The sequence below is a fragment of the Meleagris gallopavo genome, chromosome 6 (genome assembly GCF_000146605.3).
Source record: "Meleagris gallopavo isolate NT-WF06-2002-E0010 breed Aviagen turkey brand Nicholas breeding stock chromosome 6, Turkey_5.1, whole genome shotgun sequence".
NCBI lineage: Eukaryota > Metazoa > Chordata > Aves > Galliformes > Phasianidae > Meleagris > Meleagris gallopavo.
In genome coordinates, this window is record NC_015016.2 from 41,578,293 (window position 1) to 41,598,060 (window position 19,768).

General features: G+C 37.6%; 1 protein-coding gene across 3 annotated transcripts in view; it reads right to left on the minus strand.

Annotated features, from left to right (window-relative positions):
* The window catches only part of LARS2 (leucyl-tRNA synthetase 2, mitochondrial), a 122,991-nt gene that overhangs the window by 11,379 nt on the left and 91,844 nt on the right, over positions 1-19,768 (minus strand). For all 3 annotated transcript variants that reach the window (XM_019616577.2, XM_003207241.3, XM_019616578.2), the window contains 5 exons: positions 11,149-11,252; positions 9,831-10,013; positions 7,589-7,758; positions 6,777-6,854; positions 4,364-4,475 (listed from right to left, as the gene is read on the minus strand). In XM_019616577.2, the coding sequence (XP_019472122.1) occupies positions 4,364-4,475; positions 6,777-6,854; positions 7,589-7,758; positions 9,831-10,013; positions 11,149-11,252 (647 nt within the window). The remainder of the gene's footprint in view (positions 1-4,363; positions 4,476-6,776; positions 6,855-7,588; positions 7,759-9,830; positions 10,014-11,148; positions 11,253-19,768) is intronic.

Consider the following 19,768-nt stretch of genomic DNA (forward strand, 5'->3'; position numbering starts at 1 on the left):
CTGAATATCAGAAATATCTTCCAGGACTCCAGGAGGACTATGCCTGCCTGTCATACATTAAAGGGCTGCAATCTCAAAGAAATTACAGCAGTACAGGAACAGCTATTTGTGGACAGCTCTGAGAAAAGCTTTATTATACTACTGGTTGCACAAGTCAGAAATATATAGATTAATTCAATACATTGTTTGTGGATTAATTTTGTACATTCCTTAATGACAGAACACCAAAGAGGGTTGTGAAAAACCCCTGTTACTAAAAGCTAACTCTAGAATGCGTTTCCAGTTCTGCAAACTCCCTGTGAATCCCTTTGTTCTCCTGAAATTGATCTGCCTTCCTCCATCGGTACTGACTTACCCTTCATTTTGGATTACTCTTAGAGGGAAAAATCAGTCTTTATTCCAAACTGGAGTTATTCTTGGATTTGTGCAGGTTATTCTGGGGGACTTCTGCATTCAATTTTTCTATGAAAATCTGCAACATCACTTAGCTTCCAGTCCATTCTTCAGGAAAGCCCTGTTGGGCAAGGACTGAATCCAAAACCAGAAATACAACTGCAATGGTAGTTCTAATGTCACTAGGGCAATTATACCATTACAATTTCCAGTAATTATGTTTCATTTCAATATATCTTAAGGTGGGTTTATCACGAGTATATGTCTTTCATTCACCATCACTAATAAAAATTTAATAACTCACAGTAAGCAGTTTCATATCCTCGTGTGGACAGCAAAACACTGTACTACTACAAACAAATAAAAAAAAGCCGTGTCTCAAATGGTGTCTGTATATTCCTCAGATACAAGGCTTCAGGAAGGAAACAGATTTCCTCATCCTGTTAGTGTTCATAAACTGCCAAGATATCAGGCGGATGAACTCTTCCCGCACTGAGGGGCTACAGTAGCTTTTACATTAATAAGTTGTAACACAGCATACACATTGTACAACTACGACCATCAGGATGAAGCACCAAAATACTGACAGTGTCCTCCTCTAAGCAGCAGAAAAAACTACTTCACACACAAAATATCAAAATACTCAGTTACAGCTTTTTGGCTGCTAGAAAGTGAGGTACTTATGAAACCGTATTCAAGCAGCTCTTCCCTTCCCTTCAAACTAGAAACATTTGCTGCCAGTACTGAAGTTCTCTCTTCAAACAACTCACAAAAAAGATCAAACTCTTTCTGCAACCTGATGCATGAAAACAAGGTGGTCACGTTTAAATTGAATCCCATGGGAGAATAAGTCTTCAGATGCAGAAGAGGAGTTGCTGTATCTTCAATCTACCTAATTCTACTTTAATTATATTTAAAACTTGATGCTACATGATGTGGTTGGGATATCAAACTGAAGTTGAGTTTGCAAGGTTCATCAACCAGCCAATAAAGAAAACAAAGTGGATCAAAATGCTAAAATTTCAAATGAACTCTGATGTAATTCTTACAAATAAGGATAACATTATTATAATCAAAAGAGTGTACATCACTGATGCCTATTAGTCATTATTTAAAATGTCAAGCAAAGCGTCTTTAATTACCACTTTAAAATTACTTTTTACATTTTCCTAATACTGTCATTGGTTGGTAATCCTTTAGATTGACTGATCTGCAATTACATCCAACTGTATTTAGAGAAGTTTTGTGCTAACCAAGAGGATAAACTATATGTAGGTCACTCCAAAAGGAATACCTGCCATTTATTTCCAGGGAAACTACAGCAGGTACAAAGAACACAACAACATTATTTGATTGAGCAAACTTTCAGCCACAGAACAATATTTTTCAGCACAGTCATCACCATTAGCTATGCATCTGCACCAGCACTGAAAGAGCCTGCATACTGCACTCATAAAAATCTGTACCATGAAGGTGACCCATTGTTTCACAGCTGCTACGACTGCATCAACTGCACGTTGCCCATGCAGCCCATCTTTCATTGGCCTGAACAGATGGAATTCAGAAAGTGCCAAATTCTGTACAGGGGGCGTGGTAGGACAGTGCAGCCAGAATGGCAATGTGCTCCACAGTCTTCAAACTGGTATGGGGCCTGGTGTCATCGTGTTGCAAGAGAAAGGTTGCAAGAGAAAGTTTGAGATTAGTCAGTGTTGTAATGTAGTGGTCAGAGCTGATGGTTTGTCCTGGTTCCAGGAAATCCAGGAGAATTTCCTATCCCAAAAAACAGTGCACTACCTACTGAGGGGTGCATCTTGAACTTTTTCTTCAATGAGGAATTCACGTGTCACCACTCCATGTACTGCCGTTCTGACTCTGGCTCATAGTGGTGACACCATGTCTCATTTCTTCTAATGATGAGATCCAGGAAATTGTCACCTTCAGCCTCATATTGGCTGCATAGTTCCTGACAAACCTGCATATGGTGTTCTTTCAGTTCCTGTGTGAGCATCTGTGGCACCCACCTGGTACAAACTTTGTGACATTCCAGTGTTGTCACCATTGTTTCCAATGCATTGAAGCCAATATTCAGCTCTGTACACAGTTCCCTGGCTGTAATCCACCAATTCACATGGATGAGCTGATTCAGACACTGTTCATTTCACAGTGTGACAGCTGTGCGTGGCCATCCAGAATGTGGCTCAACTTTCATGGTGCTGTCACCACTGCTGAAATGCACCACCCATTGCATCACTGTGCTCACATCCACAGTTTGGTCTCCATAAACGGTCAGCAAGTGTCAGTGAACGTCAATGGGTGCCATTTTTTCCTTGTGGAGAAATTCAAATCCACACCTTTGGTTCACTTGCACTTCCATGTCAGACAGCATTCTGTCACTGCCCCTCTGCTGCCATCTGTCACACAGCAACAACATGTAATGGAATATTGGCGGGAAGGTTCAAAGGTTCAACCTCTACTGCCATACCACCAACATCTGCCTCTGATGTCGTGGGCCAACACAACAAAACAGGAGGTATTACTTTTTGAAGCAGCCCTCATAGTTGGAGATTTTCCAGCAGCAATCCCAGTCCCAGGACAGAAATGCTAGATGTTGGTGATTGCTAAATAATACTGTCCTCTGACAAAAAACAGTAGTTAAATGTACATACATTCTCTTGATAAAACTGTTTAATAATTTTGATGCAATGTAATGATTACCTTGCTAAAAAAGACTATTTTTCATGTTCAATTGTAACATTTCTCAGGTAATAATCACCAAAAAAAATTTTTTTTTTTATGCCAGGTGCACTGAATTATAACATACAGTATTTGGACCACACAAAAAGAATTGCATTTTTAATTGCAAACAGCAGCTGAGGACAATACAATCCTAATTTTTATTATACATTCTTTTCGTTCTTAAGTCAGAGAGCAATCCAGTAAGTGTTCAATATTCTCATTCTCCAATGATTTTAGCAAAAAAACAAAGAGTTCCTTCTGTTGCAGTCAAAATGATCAACAAGATTAAGCTTAACATTTAATAAATCATGCTAATTAAGACAGCTGAGTGATTTCCTATCATACTGTGAAACATATTTGATTATTCAGTATCCCTAACAGGCATTTGAATTTCACAGTTCACATGGCACTACATGTTTAGGTAATTAACCCAGACCACTTCTGACTCCATCTCAAACATTGTGGAAAACAAAATCGGAGCAATTACTTCAATTTAAATGTAATTTCAACTAGATGGTACTTTCTATTGAAAGACAGTATATTGACTAAAAGTAGCATTTTCCAAGTGAATTGTGTCTGATCCCCCTCTATTCTGAACAATTAGGCACTCTGAGCAATTAGGTTATTCTGGACATCTTAAAAATACTGGAAATGAAAACAAAATAAGAACCTCCCACCCAATAGGTCCTGTTGTTTCCAGTCTGTGCCCCTATAATACTACTATCAACAAAAGCAGTCTTTCTTTGGCATTTAATAATAGCTCACTGTCACATGCAGCTCTGCAATATAAGCCATTTAATCGCTCTATTCTGTAAACACTTGAAAGCGTAAAGTTCTAACGTGACTATCAAAAACAAAACGGTTAAAACAGCATCCAAAAGCTAATATTAGGTTCAAAACCACACGGCAGTTTGTGGCCAGCCTTACACAGAATATATTCCTATCTTCCCACATACGTCCTGGAACTTCTCCCAATAAACCTTAAAAATAACTTTTGAACTCTGGTACCTACATCCCTTATTTCACAGGTTTTAACTATAGTAACACTATGCAATTTAGCCCACTTGGGATTCAAACCTCAAGGCTTACAACTGTGGTGGATTTAAGGAGAAAAAAAAGAAAAGAAAAAAAAAGGCTTTCCTGTCCATCATTCCCACTTCCCAGAGGAGGTTAATTTGCTATATAGTAACCATCAGTCTCTGGACAGCAATAGAAAAAGCAGTTCTATAAATACCTTTCCACATCTCTGATGCAATGTGTGGAGCCATAGGTGCAACCATAATGCAGAGTGTAGCCAAAGCATCTTCATATTCTGCACTGTGAAGAACAAGAGGCCAAGAAGCTTGCTAAGTGAAAAGAAAAAAAAAAAGAAAATAAATTGTAAATATGAATATTTTGGGGTGGTAAGTAAAACAGGTTAATTAAGAATAACATGCAGTAAAATATCATTAATATCTCTGCTGGCACAGATTGTTATGAGTGCAGCACATCCTCTTGTTCATTGCTGGTGAAAACAGATATCTAATGGTGGTGAGTATCTTAAAAAATAGCATTTTGTAGCTGAGAATTTGCTTCACCAAGTAGTGTTACTGTGCTCTTTGTAGTTACCACAGAAACAAATAGGAGGTATTATTTTCAAAGCAATGTATGCATTCTATGTAACAAAACCTAAAATCAATGTCTATGTTCAGAACAATATAATTTTACAATAAATTATGAACTTACAAGCAGTTCTAGAGACCTCTTGGTCACAAAGTGCTCTCTGACACTGTTATAAAAAAGCCAGACAAGCTGGGATGCTAATGGTTCTAATCATTAAGGGAGTGGTGCTGATAGATCCCTGGGGATCTGCTCTGGCACTGGAATCTGAACACTGACCTGCATGGACATCTGTGGCTGTGAGTAACATTGAGTGCAGCCACATCAACAAGTGCAATCTTGCATAAAATCCAAGCCACATAAAGAGGTAAACTGCCTGTACAAAAAACCCAGATTGTGATGAATGCAGCATGTTTTTTTGCTGGGATAAGGTTCAATTAGATCAGATCCTAGAGCAGTTAAGTAAAGCTGAGCTTAGTGCCAACATGAGGAGCCCTGGGAGCAACAAGCACGACACAGCCTTCTACGGTTTGATGTCCAGATTGTTTTTCAGCTTGTTTTAGTAAACGTAATTTTCCATTTCTTGTAAAAGGTGCCAGGCAGGCAAAATTTGAACTTTAACTCCTCTTTCAATCCAAGTAGAAAAGAACAGCACTAAAAGCAGATGGAGAAACTTTCTCTTTCTTTGCCTCTGTTTTGACTCTAACTACATCCCATGGTAAGTTCAGATTCCACGTTTAATTTATGATTCATCACCCTAATGAAACAGCGCAGAAGAATGTCAATATGTGTCAGCTTATGAGGATTACTTTATGGGTGTGACAATCCCCAGATCCTGCCTACTAGAAAACTGTCCAAAACCAATGATTGCTAAACACAGACCATAGGAGAGCTGACAGACAGCAATGTCTTGTCATTGATACTCATGAGGAAAGCAAAAGATAGAATTGAATAAGTTTTAGTAACTACTACCTGTTTTTTCTATATAGAATTTTCACCCATCTCTTCACTTCCTCCTTTGAAATGGGACTGAAAGAGGAAGTGCAAGCATGCTGTAATGAAATTTGCTCTTAAAAGATACAGCACTGACTTCCTTGATCATGAAATATAGCAGTGTTCAAATATTTACCTGTCCGTAGGACACTGATTTATTTTTTTTTAAATTCCCTAATTGCTCAAAATGCCTATTAATCGCTGAGCTAGAAATAGAGAACTGGGCATCACCTTCCCAGCACCTTACATTATCTCAGATTTTCATTATTTTAGTACAGCAATTGCACATGCCCTGCTTAACATTTTCTTATATTCCTCGACTTTGCCAATTATTTCCTTAGAATCCATAAGATATAAAATGGTTTATCAATGAAGCAGTCAAAAAAATCCAAATTTTAATCTGATTTCTTGTCTAGACTGCATTACCGTTATATGTTTGAAGAACTGCTTATACAGATTTAAGATTAGTAGAAAAGATAAGGATATTTGACCTTTCATTATGAGCTGATAAACCCATAATCTAAACTAAAAAAAAGCCAAGTTATTTTTGTTTGTCTTCGGAAAGGGGAATTTACAAACTGTTTCACTGACAGTTGAGTGCTGAAAACCACCTCAAAGGAACACAAGATTATAGGTTATTTTCCCTGTTAAAAATAACTCTTCTTTTAAATCAGAATGTTTGATCATCCTATAATGCACTACTTATGTAGTTACATATACATATTGTTTAAAAACAGAACAAAACCAGAAGAAAATGTATCCTTTTGAAATTACGTGATGAGATGTGACCATCAGAACCTACTGCCTCTAATACTCTCAAGCTCTTCCTGCAAAACACAGCATATTCAAAGGATACAGCAATATTAGAATATATCTCTTTTAATCTGAATAGTTCAACCTAGTGGCCATGAGGGTCTTGAGTCAGTAGCAATGGTAATGACATTTAATGACTTTTGGAATTCTGAACCTATAGTTCAGGCAGCTCTTGCTTTCTAGAAAGACTTACAGGAATAATGCCTAACAGAAAAATATCTTTGTTCATATGGCATACTTACATGGAGTACGTTAGAAAGGCTCATCAGTCGAGAAATAGCTGCATTAAACAAATGATCCTTTGTGAAGTACTCTGTTACCTTGAATTAAAAGAAAAGTTTTGTCACCAATTAATTGTAATTTTCAAAAATTGAATATTACCTTTTATATGGAAATCACTTTGACATGCAAACAAATCGTATATGCAACCATATGTGTGTGTGAAGGTCCCTGGCCACAGGATTTACATCAGGGAAAGTTTAAGCATAGGAAAATATCTGAAGCTAATTTTGCAGATATTTTTATCTCCTCCTGAGTCTTGCATAACTGATTTGACACTAAAACACAGTATCAGACTTAGCACAAAAGAAGAGATGAACAACCATTTCAATAATTTTTAGGAAACACTGATCTATTTTTTCCAACAACTTTCTTTTTTTCCTTCTCATTTTCTATGAAACTAAAGGCATGATAATGAGGTATGAAGCCAACAGATCAAAGCAGTTTGCTAAGAGATATTCTGCACAATTCATCTATAGCTATGCTGCTGGAAGTGTAGCTATTTCAAACCCAGACATTTTAATGCCGTAACACTTCATCCTTTAAATAAGGCATAGAGTAGATAAATTTTGCCAGTCTAAATAGCACTCTTGCAAAAGAGTTCTGTCCCAGGAAATCTGTATGTTATTAAAATTACTTATATGGAGAATATTTCACTTAAGAATGATTTCATGACTTACTCATCTGTGGGAAAACTCTTGGCCCTCTAAGCCAAGCACACAGTTTTTGCACAAGCAATAAGTCATTTATTCATTTACAAACTGTTTCTTTTTACCTCAGAAATTACAAGATTCTTTTGCTCCCAGATCCTCTTGGCTTCAGCCTTCTCTATGTTACTCAGAACCTCAGGATTTGGTATGGTTTCCGAAGTCCTTGCCTCGATAAGTTTGGTTACAAGTGTCCAGAGGCGAGTCTGCCATCTCTGAACACCTGGCATAGCATCAGCTGAGATTAATGAAAGATGGCAGAAACAAGCAGATATCAGTTGCAATGAAAGATGCCAAAACTCGAAGCAAAATTGAATGTTTGGTAGAGTTTAACTTAAAAACAAAAAACAAACAAAAAAACAACCTGAAAATCCTTATATTTTACATGAAAAATGTAAATGCCCTCAAAAATAATGCTGTGTTGTCTTAATGAAACAAATAATAAATAACAGAAGTATTATCTGCAATGGCTTTAAAACATACGTCTAGCAGAAATATTTGCTAAATCCATATGGTTATGTCACTACTTGAATGTTACCTTGTGTTTTAATGACTCAAGAAAATTCTACAAGCTCTCATTTTTCAGACTCATGGAAGAATACAAGCATATATACATATATGCACACATGCACACACTCTTTTTTGAGAGAGAGATTTCTTTTAAAATTTGAGCTTAAAAAGTATGTATACTTCTGTTGCTTCAGAAATTCAACCATGCTAATGATTACTGTTATGATTCCTGGTACCAGAGCTTAACGTGGGAGGACTATAAAGCTCTTCATCCTGAGCTTGCAAGTACTAGTCCTGCTGCATGGCTCTTCAAAGAGTGTAACCCAGGAATTGTAATACAGAGAAGTCCAAGCTAATACTGCTCACAGCTAGCTATTTGTGCTGAGTGGTACTGAACCACGAGGAAAGGTACAGCTTGAGCTTCAAGAAGTATCAGAGTTCTACTAGACTGCGCGTCACTGCATCACACTGCACGAGTGTCTAACACAGGTGCATTATCCTATTGCACTAGGTAAAAGCTCAACTGGACAGTAAAATATAACCTGATAGATTATGCCTATGTGATCCTCAGGAACTCTCTTAGATGGGATGCAGAATACAACGTCCTCTCCAAACTTTTAATCTCCTGTTCGTATCAGAATCTTGTACACCATCTAAACATTGCAGGCTTGGTATTCTCCAGGCTGTAGTTATGCTGTAATAAACTGTATGTTGTATTTTGTTATAAAGAAATTAAGATCAAAAGCTTACTGGAGACTTAAGAAACCCTTGTCACTTTTTTTTCTTAATTTATCTTTAGCCTGCTAAAATCTCTCACTGTGTTAAATTAGAACTTTCAGAGCTTTTTTTTTTAAATAGGCATTATGGCATTATCCTTTCACATCTATCACCTTCCCTAGATCTGTGACGTGATTAGATGGAGACAGAAAGCCAACCAAGAAGTCATAAGTCCACTCCTCCAGTATATGTAAATGAATGCATATGAATACAATGGGTGACAGATATCAACTGAAATTGTGCTTAGTACAGACTGAACTAAGTAGCAAGAAGATAATGCAAGAATAAAGACATACACATGTTTTAAATCAGGCATGGGATGTTTTACTAAAGCTTTATGCAACAAGACGACTGCATTAAAATATATGCATCAAGTCTACATTAAAATGTATGAGCCACAGGAGAAATTAAGACCTGTCAGTATGACAAATTGCATAATGTCAGTGAATAAGTGTGTAGGAGGATAAATCTTATCTTATTTAAGAGCTAAGCCCATAAAGGTATGTCCTGTGTACAAATATTAGTTATTAGGGACTCTGATAAATGAGACTATTTCAGGAGGTATTTTATGGTCCATCTTACAAAAGATATTCCACATGTCTAAACAAATGGAAATAATAAATAAGAAAAAAAGTGCCAAGTTTAATCTGGAATCTGACATGATTCCATCAAAGGAAAACATCTTAGAATAAAGAAAATAACTTGAAACAATCAATCAAACAATTGTAGCTAATAAAAAAATTAAGAGAACAAGATCCAGATTTGCACTCTAGTTCAGAAGAAAACACCATGTTTTTGTTTTTCATACATCTCTCTCTTTTTTCACATCTTGTAGTATTCCTGCAAGTCTGCTTTGCAGTGACAGTTTTGTGACTCCTCTTAAACGAAAAAAAAAACCACCAAAATTGTTTATTATAATTTTTTGTCTCAACTAATCAAAAACTTTGGCAGCAAGAACTACTTTAATTTTAGTGTTAAGATACACTAGGAAAAAAAACAACAACAACATAAAGTCTGACTTACTTTTAGTATCCCATAAAATATCTTGTTCTGGAGGAGCAGCAAACAGAATGTAAAGTCGTATGGTGTCGATGCCATACTCTTTCATTAATTCTTCAGGATCTATTCCATTGTGCTTAGATTTGCTCATTTTTTCCCAAGTGACTTGGACTTTCTCACCAGTTTTTAGGTGAACTGGTTCAGTGCCTAGATATTATGACAAACACAAAATATTAAAACAAATTTTGCTCATCTAAAACAACAATTCAGTTTCGTAAGAACGCTAAGAAAAACGTATTTGTGGTGAGTTGGTTTGGCTTTTTGTTCTTCCAAACAGTTTAAAAAGAAAAATAATACAAAGAAGTAACAACCTTTTTCCCTCCCAAATTTTTCTCCCCTGAGATTTAAGCATTGTTATAACCATACTATTTAAAACCTCATAGGTGGGTGGACTTATTTGGACAGTTTTGGTTTATTGTTAGCTTATATAGACCCCGGGTTCATAACTTTAACTGCAGTAAGTTATCCTGACAATAACCTGCCTACTGTTGCATGAATTTAGGGACAAATAGGGGTATTTACAGAGCACAACAACAAAGTTTTGCAAAAACACCTGCAAACTTGTCTAAAACAAAATAGGATAACAGACAACAGTACGTGTAAGAGGTTCATTGGTTCTTTGGTTCATTGGTTGGTGGGGTTTCTTTATGGTTTTTTGTTTGTTTGTTTGTTTTTGCTATCTTATAGGATTTGTATGCAGGAGAAAGCAGTGAAAACATGGCTATGTGAGAGGTTCTTGAAGGAGGGCAAATACACCAAGCCTCTCTTGTTGCTACAGCTCTCCAGACAAGGGCTGCTGACCCAGCTTATGCAGTGAGGGCACTGGGAATAACTGAGAAACAGTATTTTCTCCTACTCTCATTATACATCCCATATATGTCTAATGTTTATTGAATATACTAACAACCATGTTAACTTTGCCACAGTGTTCCTGTAGGTTGTCTGTTTGCTGGAACTGCTAACTTCATTCAGCAAGTTGCTGAGCACTGTTGTTATAAAACTTTGGATCCTTTGGACTACAGTAGACCTAAATTGGTATCATAGCACTGTTGCTGTATGTGGTTGCAATTAAAAGTTGCTAGATTAGTAAGGTCTCTGTACACTTGGCAGTGGATATGAATCCCAGACTCATGGAAGAGACTGTCTGGTTTAAATATTACAAGGATTTATTTTTCCCCACCTAATTTTCCCAGCACTAAGATCTGTATGTCCCTTTTTAACTGAAATAGTCTCTGACTTTCTGGGTGCACCTGTACTGGTGTTCTCACGCGTCCTCTCTTACCAGTGAGATCAACCTCCTCCCTCTTCAAATATTGGCCTGTTGTTCTTAGTCTGAATGTCTGATTCTTGATAAGACCTTGAACCAAAAGCTTATGGAAAGGCTCCCTAAGGATGGAAGGAAAAAGAAACTTGTCGGTTGAAAACAGCCGTTAAAGGATACTTACGATAAGCCTCAGATGTCAGATGGTCAGGTGTAGTTACTTAATGAAACAAGAATTTCAAGTCCACCGCATAAATGTTTGGCACTGTAGAAAGAGCACTTTCTGCATTTATTCATGGTGCCTCGCTAACAAGTGTAAATACATATTTGTATTTTGTACACATTCTTGCATCATAATTTAGTACAGAATTATTACACTGTCACTTTTCAAATTAGCATAAAGATAATACACAAAAGTTCCTCGCCAATTGGACAAGTTCCCTAACTCTAAGCTAAAATCCCATTTGTAAAAGTGAGCAAGTATGGACTGCCACTTTTTTACAAATATTTAGTTCCAGCTTCTCTCTGAGAAATGCAGTACTGTGGAACAAATCAAATTCTTGCTGCACATTTCTTTCTATAAACTGAGAAGATTGTGTTTCTCCAACACAAGCATTTGCAACTCCAGACATGAAAACAATAGAGAAAATGAAGAAAAGGGCAATGCTAGAAAGTTCATCTTGTGGATCTATATATGTTTATATTTATACAGATACTTTATATTATATTTTTATCATCTTGAACAATAAAACTCTACTTTTCTAATTTACATCAGGAAAGGTAAGTTCTCATTAAATGTGTGTACCGTAGAGATAAAAAGAGCCTTAAAAGCACCAGAGCCAAAGGCAGAAGTTCACTCAGCAAGAAATAAATTCTAAGTAAACACTTTCCTAGTTGGCAGATATATTATTGCTGTCACCTTCTTTCAATGATCTTACATTTCTAATTCACCTAGTCAGCTTTCTGTCATTGTTTTGACTTAAAAAGTACAACAAAGTTAATCGCTAGAGGTTTTGATCAGGAAAGCAAAAGCAACCCCAAGATCACTAGGGGTAGGAGTGAGAGCCAAAGGGCATGGAGTCTGGGGAGTTTCCTCAAGGAATCCTCAGGTAAAAAGACACTGGTTACCATCATTTTGGAGGACATGCTAGTCAGACCTGTACTTCCTAATGCTCTCATGTGCTCAACACTTAGCAATTTGAACCACCCACAGTTCCTCCTAACAAAGGCCCACATATTTACCAAAACACTTAAGAACAAAGGATGCATCACTTGTATTAACATATTTTCCAAAAGCTAGAATAAATTCATACATCTAAGGAAGAAACAATAAGAATAGGCTTCCACATTTTACTTTATGTGTACCAAAAAATCATAATACAAAACACTACCAATTTGTAGAGTCACTGTTGAATTTTCACAAAATATAAAACATATGAAAATTTATCTCATTAGTTAAACCACAGTTATTTATTAAATATAGTATTCAATCACTAAATAATACAACATTTATGTATGGTTTTAAAGTACTGAAGCAGATATCTTCCAAATGCTACTCCTTAAAAAAAGCAACAGTCTTCATAATTAACATTCAACATATTCATGTCTGAACAGGAGTTTCCTTCCTTGCATATTTTTCATACTTTCAAATATTGTCCAATACTGGCAAGTACTACTGGCAAGTGTATCATTCAGTCACCAAGCAGCACTGGTCTCTACTATGCTGCCTGATTTTATCAATGGTTCGAAGCAAGAGCATTTCTGTAAATATTTTCATACTCAGGTTTAAACATAGCTTGCCTGGAAAATCATGTTATTTGTAAGTAAGTTAAAGGATCTTTGGAAGACAAAATTTCAAGTCAAATTTAAGGAGTAGAAACAGAAAAATGCATTTTAAAAATAAGAAGCAGTCATCAACTCAGATCTCAAATAATTACCTAAAATTATCTAAGTCAATTAAAGATGAAAAATCAGGAACAAAAGTCTTGCATCCTATCTGAGATTAGTGAGTATAGAAATATTTCAGGCGTGAACTATTTGGGATAGTGCTTTTTCTACAAACTAAATAAATTACACTAAGGAAAAACGAAAACATTTTTTCTCCTATAACTGAATACATCAGACTGTCTAAGAACTCAATTTAAAATAGCTGCACTTGTTACTATCTAAAGTAAATCTAATGAGGTAGCCAGAACATCAAAGTCAGATAAGACTGTCCACTGGAAGTGATTTTTCAAGGAACACTTATTTTCAATGACAAACTGCTAGTTCAGATCATATGCCAAGTTATTAAAGGCTGAATGGAGAAATGAGCATTTCCTATTTTTGTTTATGCTGACAGGGGCTACAAAAATGCAATACAAAATACATTACCAAGTATGGGGAGAAAAAAAACCAACAACATTTGTTCCTACTGGGAGACCACAGGAGAATGGAGAAATGCCCAAAACAAAAAAAACAGAGCCTGTCTAATAAACACAGGGTTCAGAAAGAAATGGAGCCCTAAGCAGTTTTCCCTTATGTGCAGAGTGCCTTTGTCAGTGCTGTGATGGCTCCATCACATGGTCACATGCAGAGTTACACTGCCTGTAGCTCGCAGTGCTCCCCAGGGGTCAGTACAAGGTGCAGTCTTGTTCAACGCCTTCATCAACATCTGGATGAAAGGATAGAATGCACCCACAGCAAGTTTGCTGACGATAAGAAACTAGGAGGAGTGGTTGATGCACCAGAAGGCTGTGCTGCCATTCAGTGTGACCTGGACAGGCTGATGAGTTGAGTGGAGAGGAACCTTACAAAGTTCAACAAGAGCAAGAGCACAGTCCTACACCTTTCAAGAAATAACTGTATGCATCAGTACAGGTTAGAGTCTGATCTGCTGGATAATGATCTCTGGACAAGGACCTTGGTGTCCTGGTGGACACCAGGTTGGCCATGAGCCAGCATTGTGCACTTGTGGCCAAAACTGCCAATGGTATCCTGGGATGCATTAAAAAGAGTGTGGTCAACAGGTCGAGGGAGGTTTTCCTCCCCTTCTACTCTGCCTTAGTGAGGGCACATCTGAAGTACTATGTCCAGTTCTGGGCTTTTCAGTTCGAGCAAGAAAGAGAACTTCTAGAGAGAGTTCAGAGGAGGTCTACAAAGATTTTAGGGATCTGGAGCATCCTGCATCCCACTTAGGTTGAGGTACCTGCATCTTTTCAGCCCAGAGGAGAGAAGGCTGAGAGGGGATCTCATCACCGTTACAAATATCTGAAGTGTAGGAGTCAATTTGATGAGGCCAGGCTGTTTTCTACAGTGCCCAGTAAGAGAACAAGCAGCAATGGGCACAAACTGGAACCTAGGAAGTTCCATACAAACATGAAAAAATTCTTTACTGCGAGGGTGACAAAGCACTGCAACAGGCTGTTGCAAGACCCTGCCTAGATGCTTTCCTGTGTAAACCACTTCGTGGAACCAGCTTTAGCACAGGTGTTAGACAAGATGATCTCCAAAGGTCCCTTCCAATCCCTGTAATTCTGTGAGTCCACAACAGCACTAAATACTGGACTCAGAAGGATAGCCCTAGAAAAGGAGCTTACTGAATGTGCCGCAACCCACATCTTTAGAAAGGTTGAGAAAGCCCAATACCATGTCCTAGAGCTAAGACAAGACCTTGGTCAGTCACTGGCAGCTGAGTTCAGGTCATGAAATTGTTAGTTAGAATCATACGTACTGGCAATACTGCAGAAGGCCAGAATAGAAATGAAAGATGGCGCTGCAGGGACATTATTTCAGGCTGAAAAAAGATCAAATAATATTGGACATTTAGATTTTACACAGTCAGTAGTTGAGTGCTTTTACTGAAAATCAATATTTGTGATAAAGTCCCTAATGAACTTTGAAAAGATGTGATACACTTCCTTTAGAGAATAGCCTATTTCTGTCATACAGGTATCTTCTTTTATTCTATAATGCAGCTATGTAAAAATAGTGCCATCTTATTCCACACATTTGTTCTCTATCTATCTCTAAAGTCAAATCTGCTGAGTAAATGGCAACAATAAACTTTTTTATTGGTTTATAATCCTTCGGGCAGAATGTGTTAGATTCCACTTACAATTATTCATCTGACAGAACTGATTACTAAAGGGAAGAGGCAAATTCTGTGTAACTTTTACTTGCAATAACATGGTTGAACAGGTGTAAGCAAGTGTGTCAACACACTCACCATGGTGGATTAAGATGGAACAGATAAGTTAGTTGCTGGCCCCAGCTCTACCTGGACCCTCTCCCAGTGTTGGTTACAACAGGAAGGGCTGACTGGCTTGTGAATTAATTCCAGATCTGTTGCACTTCAAAGATAGCTAAAACAAAATGGGATATTTTGAGCTTAATCTATCATATACCATATAGTACCCAGAGGGTCCTACTTACGCTGACTTCTCAGCTCCATTTCAATGAATTAAAAACATATGTAAACGATCATGCTCCATCTCCAGGGGCTCTTTAAACTATATTTACACCTTTACAATTACAGATGCCAAATGTTGCATTTGATATGAAAGCAACTGTGACATCTGTAAATGAATGGCATGTAATATTTATACTGTAATAATGTGTATCATATGCAAGGAAATTGTTTTTCAAATCTGAACTCTGAAATTTTTAACTTTTGTTTTCAATCTCAGTATTATGTTAATGGTCCTTAATATAGAATTAAAGACTAACAGGAAAAATGACAATAAATTTGAAAAGAGGTTAAAAGCCAAAAAATTAAGATTTTAATAAGGAAAATCCATCAACGTGGAAACAATTACAGAATTATGGGGGAATCTCAAAAATTGGTCTGAATACTAGTTAACACTTTAAATGGTGGCCGCTCTCATAAACTGAGATATCAGAGAATTTTACTAATTTAATCAGTGAACAGAACTCAGCAGCTAGAAAAAAGTCAAGAATGCACAATAGGGCATTGTTTTTTAATGCTTTAATATATTTTCCCTCAGAGCTGTGGGCTTCAATGCCATGACTTTAAGCTTCCTACTAGTAAGCTTGTTTTTTCTGATCACGTTTTTGGACTTTGATACCCAGCCTCGAGCTTCTGACAAAAGCTAAAACATGCTCAAAACATGTGGTAGTATTGATAGAGGAGCTGCAATTTCCACATCAAAACAACTTAATTTGACTTAATGGCTTAAAAACACCTAATGCTTTAACTTCTGCAGAGCTAAAGCAAGCAAGCAATTTTATGTATGATAAGGAATTTGTTACAGTCACCTTGCATTCTAAACACATACATAAGCAGTACAAACAACAGATCCTGGGGGCAATGCTGTAACATATCTTCACACGTACAAGTTCTTAAGTTTGTGTATTATCTCGGTGGGATTCTCTACAGCCTTGAAAATTATTTCTACATAAAGCAGCTTTGATTTTCTCTACTTTTGTCAATAAACATGGTCAGTGCTTTTTGTGCATTTTTTTGCACCAAAGTTGGAGTTTTCCCTCTGAAATTTACCATATTTAGACCAACATACTTTACACAGTTTTGGTGCTACTGCTCTGTCACAGCATTCCAAATTTATAAACCTGTAGAATTGCAAAGCCTTAAAATAATGCAGATTGAAAGGGACCTTTGGAGGTCATTTGGTCAAATATCCTGCTTGCAGCAGACCTAACTTCAAAGTTAAAACAGGTTGCTCTGGACCCATTGAGAAGAGTTTTGAAAATATCTGATGATGGAGATCACAGAAACTCTCCAGACAAACTGTTCCAGTGTCTGACCTCCTTTACTGTCACATCTTTTCCTTCAGTGCAGCTCTGTGACTGTTACTCCTTATCATTTCTCTGTACATGTCTGAGAAGAATCTCGTTCCGTCTTCTCCATAATCCACTTTTAGGAAGCAGAAGACTGCAGTTATATTCCCTCCTTAGCCTTCTGTTCTCCAGGGTGAACACATCCAGCTCCCTTAGCCTCTCTTTGTATGCCACAGGCTCTACTCCCCAGCTGTCTTAGTGCCCCACCACTAAGTACCACCTTCTTCAGTGTGATACCACTAAGTATCACCTTCTTCAGTGTGATAATGTTCCTATCACTTGGGGCCCTGAAATAGGACATGATATTCCAGATGTGACTTCCTGAGTCATGAGCAGAGATAGAGACAATCACTTTAGGACATGCTTTTGTTAACACGGTGTTGTATATTCTCATGTCTACTGCTGGTTACACCCAACTTGGTTTTCATCCCCCAAAGCTTTCTCCATAGTGCATTCTCCTACATAACTGTCCCAGCTCATGCTGTTTCCATATACAGGACTCTACATTTGTCTTTGTTGAACTTCAAGAGATTCCTGTGCAGTGATCAATTAACTTGTGGAGGGTGTGTTCTGTTAAACTGTCTGGATTCTTGATGAAGATGTTACATAAGATCTACCTCAGCAGTGACCTCTGAGGAAGACCACTTGTAAATAACTACCAGTCAGATTTTGAACCATTGCCCTTTTGAGCTTGGTAGTCTAGACAATTTTTCCATCCATGTTATAGCCTACCCATTCAGTCTCTATTATGCAAGCCAAAATACAAGAAACTTGTCACGAGTCTTGCTAGAGCCATAATAAATGCTTATTGATTATCCAGAGAGGGAATCATCTAATCACAGAAGGAAGACAGATTGAGTTGGATGTAACTTACACTTGATAAATCCATGCTGGTTACTGCCAGTCACATTGTCCTTCCTGAGTCTGAAAATTACTTCCAGGAGGGCTTGCTTCAAAATATACCTAGCGACCTAGTGAGGCTGACAGGCTTGTAAGTAATTTGGATCATTCTTCTTGCTTGTTCTTGAAGATGCACATATTACATCTGCCTTTCTCCAGTCACTAGGGGCATTCCCTGAGTTATCTTATTGCTAGTCATTACATCTTTCACCACAACATTTCATGAATAATGGACAGCACCTCACAATGTTAAAGGTCAGCTCCTTCAGCACCCCTTGGATGCATCCTATCTGGTCCCATGAACTTGTGCATGTTTGGTTTCCTTAATCCATCCCTAATTCAATCCTACTCTCTAGTGGATAAGTAACTGTCCTACTAAGCACAGATCTTGATAACAAAGACCTTTGTTTACTAGTTTGTTAGGTTGTTAGTCTGATCTAGTATCAGGCCAATATTTTCCTTGATATTCCCATCAATGTATCCGCAGAAATTTTTACTGCCCTCACATTGTTCACAAGTTTCAATTCTAGATAAATTTTGGCTTTTCCCAATTACCATAGGCCTACCCAGTCAACACTTTTACACTCTTCCAGGGGCAGCCAACCACAAAAATCACAGAATCATAGAATGGTTTCGGTTGGAAGGGACCTCAAGGATCATCAAGTTCCAATCCCCCTGCCACAGGCAGGGATGCCAACCATTATATCAAGTACTAGATCAAATTTCCTGGGGCCCCATCCAACTTGGCCTTGAACACCTCCAGGGACAGGGCATCCACAACCTCTCTAGGCAGCTGTGTCAGCACCTCACCACTCTCAGTAAAAATCTTCCCCCTGAAATCTAATCTAAATCTCTCCTTTTTTAGTTTAAAACCATTTCCTCTTGTCCCACCACAATGCCCGCTTCTACTCTCCATGCACTTATTTTTAGTGCTCAAGGTCAATCAAAAAGTCCCTTTTCAGCCAAACTGTGCTCTTTTCATGTATTTTCATTTTCTTGCACATCAAATTGGAGGACTGCTTACTTTGCAAGCAAACCTCTTTTTCCTTCTGATCTCAGTTTATAGTAACAGTACTTTAGCCACCACAGTTAAAGAGGTAGAAGAATTTGACCAGCAGAACTATTGTGTTACAGCTCCACTAGATGGCAGACAGACCAGTATTGTAAAGTACTTTGTAGCACTGATAAAGCTGCAATTACCTGCAAAAAAAAGCTCTGAAATTCTCTGCTAAAATAGTTACAGAAAGGATCAACTTTCAGAAGCCCACTCTCAAAGAAGGAACAGCCTTCCTGCTTGCAACTATGCAAGCTGGAGACAACTGAGTGAAACACAGGTAGAGAAATGATCCATACCAAAATTTCAAAGCAATGAAACAAATGAAATCAAAAGAATGAGTGATAAAAACTTGATAGTCTATTTTCATCAAATGATTATGAAGTAACTCACAGAAATATTCCAGTGGCTCTCTGGTGCTCAGCTACTTAAATTCTAGTATTGTAGTGAAATCACTATGTCATGTGTTTGTCATGTTCCTCTTCCGCATAAAGTTTGAGAAGTGGATACTTGTAAAGAATGAATGTGAAGGAGTTGCCAGCTCAGAAATTACCAAGCAGTGGTTCTCATGAGATCACTCATTCTGACTTAATCTATTCAAACATCTCTGCTGATGGGGTAACAGGACAGAACACGTCTTTCACTGTTCCACCACTTGTATTCTCCCAGTTGAGGCACTCCTGTGATGGCATTTTAGGGTACAAACAGGCCAGAATTTGAGTGGAAATTGGGATATTAAGTTGGGAAACAGGCAGGATAAAGCATAGAAAGATGAAATGACTCATGTTCCTGCCTCAAACTTTACCCCTAACCAAAACAAAGGGTAATGAGCAGTACAACAGCACACTACAACACTACAACAGTAACAAGAGTTGTTAAAAGTAATTAAGT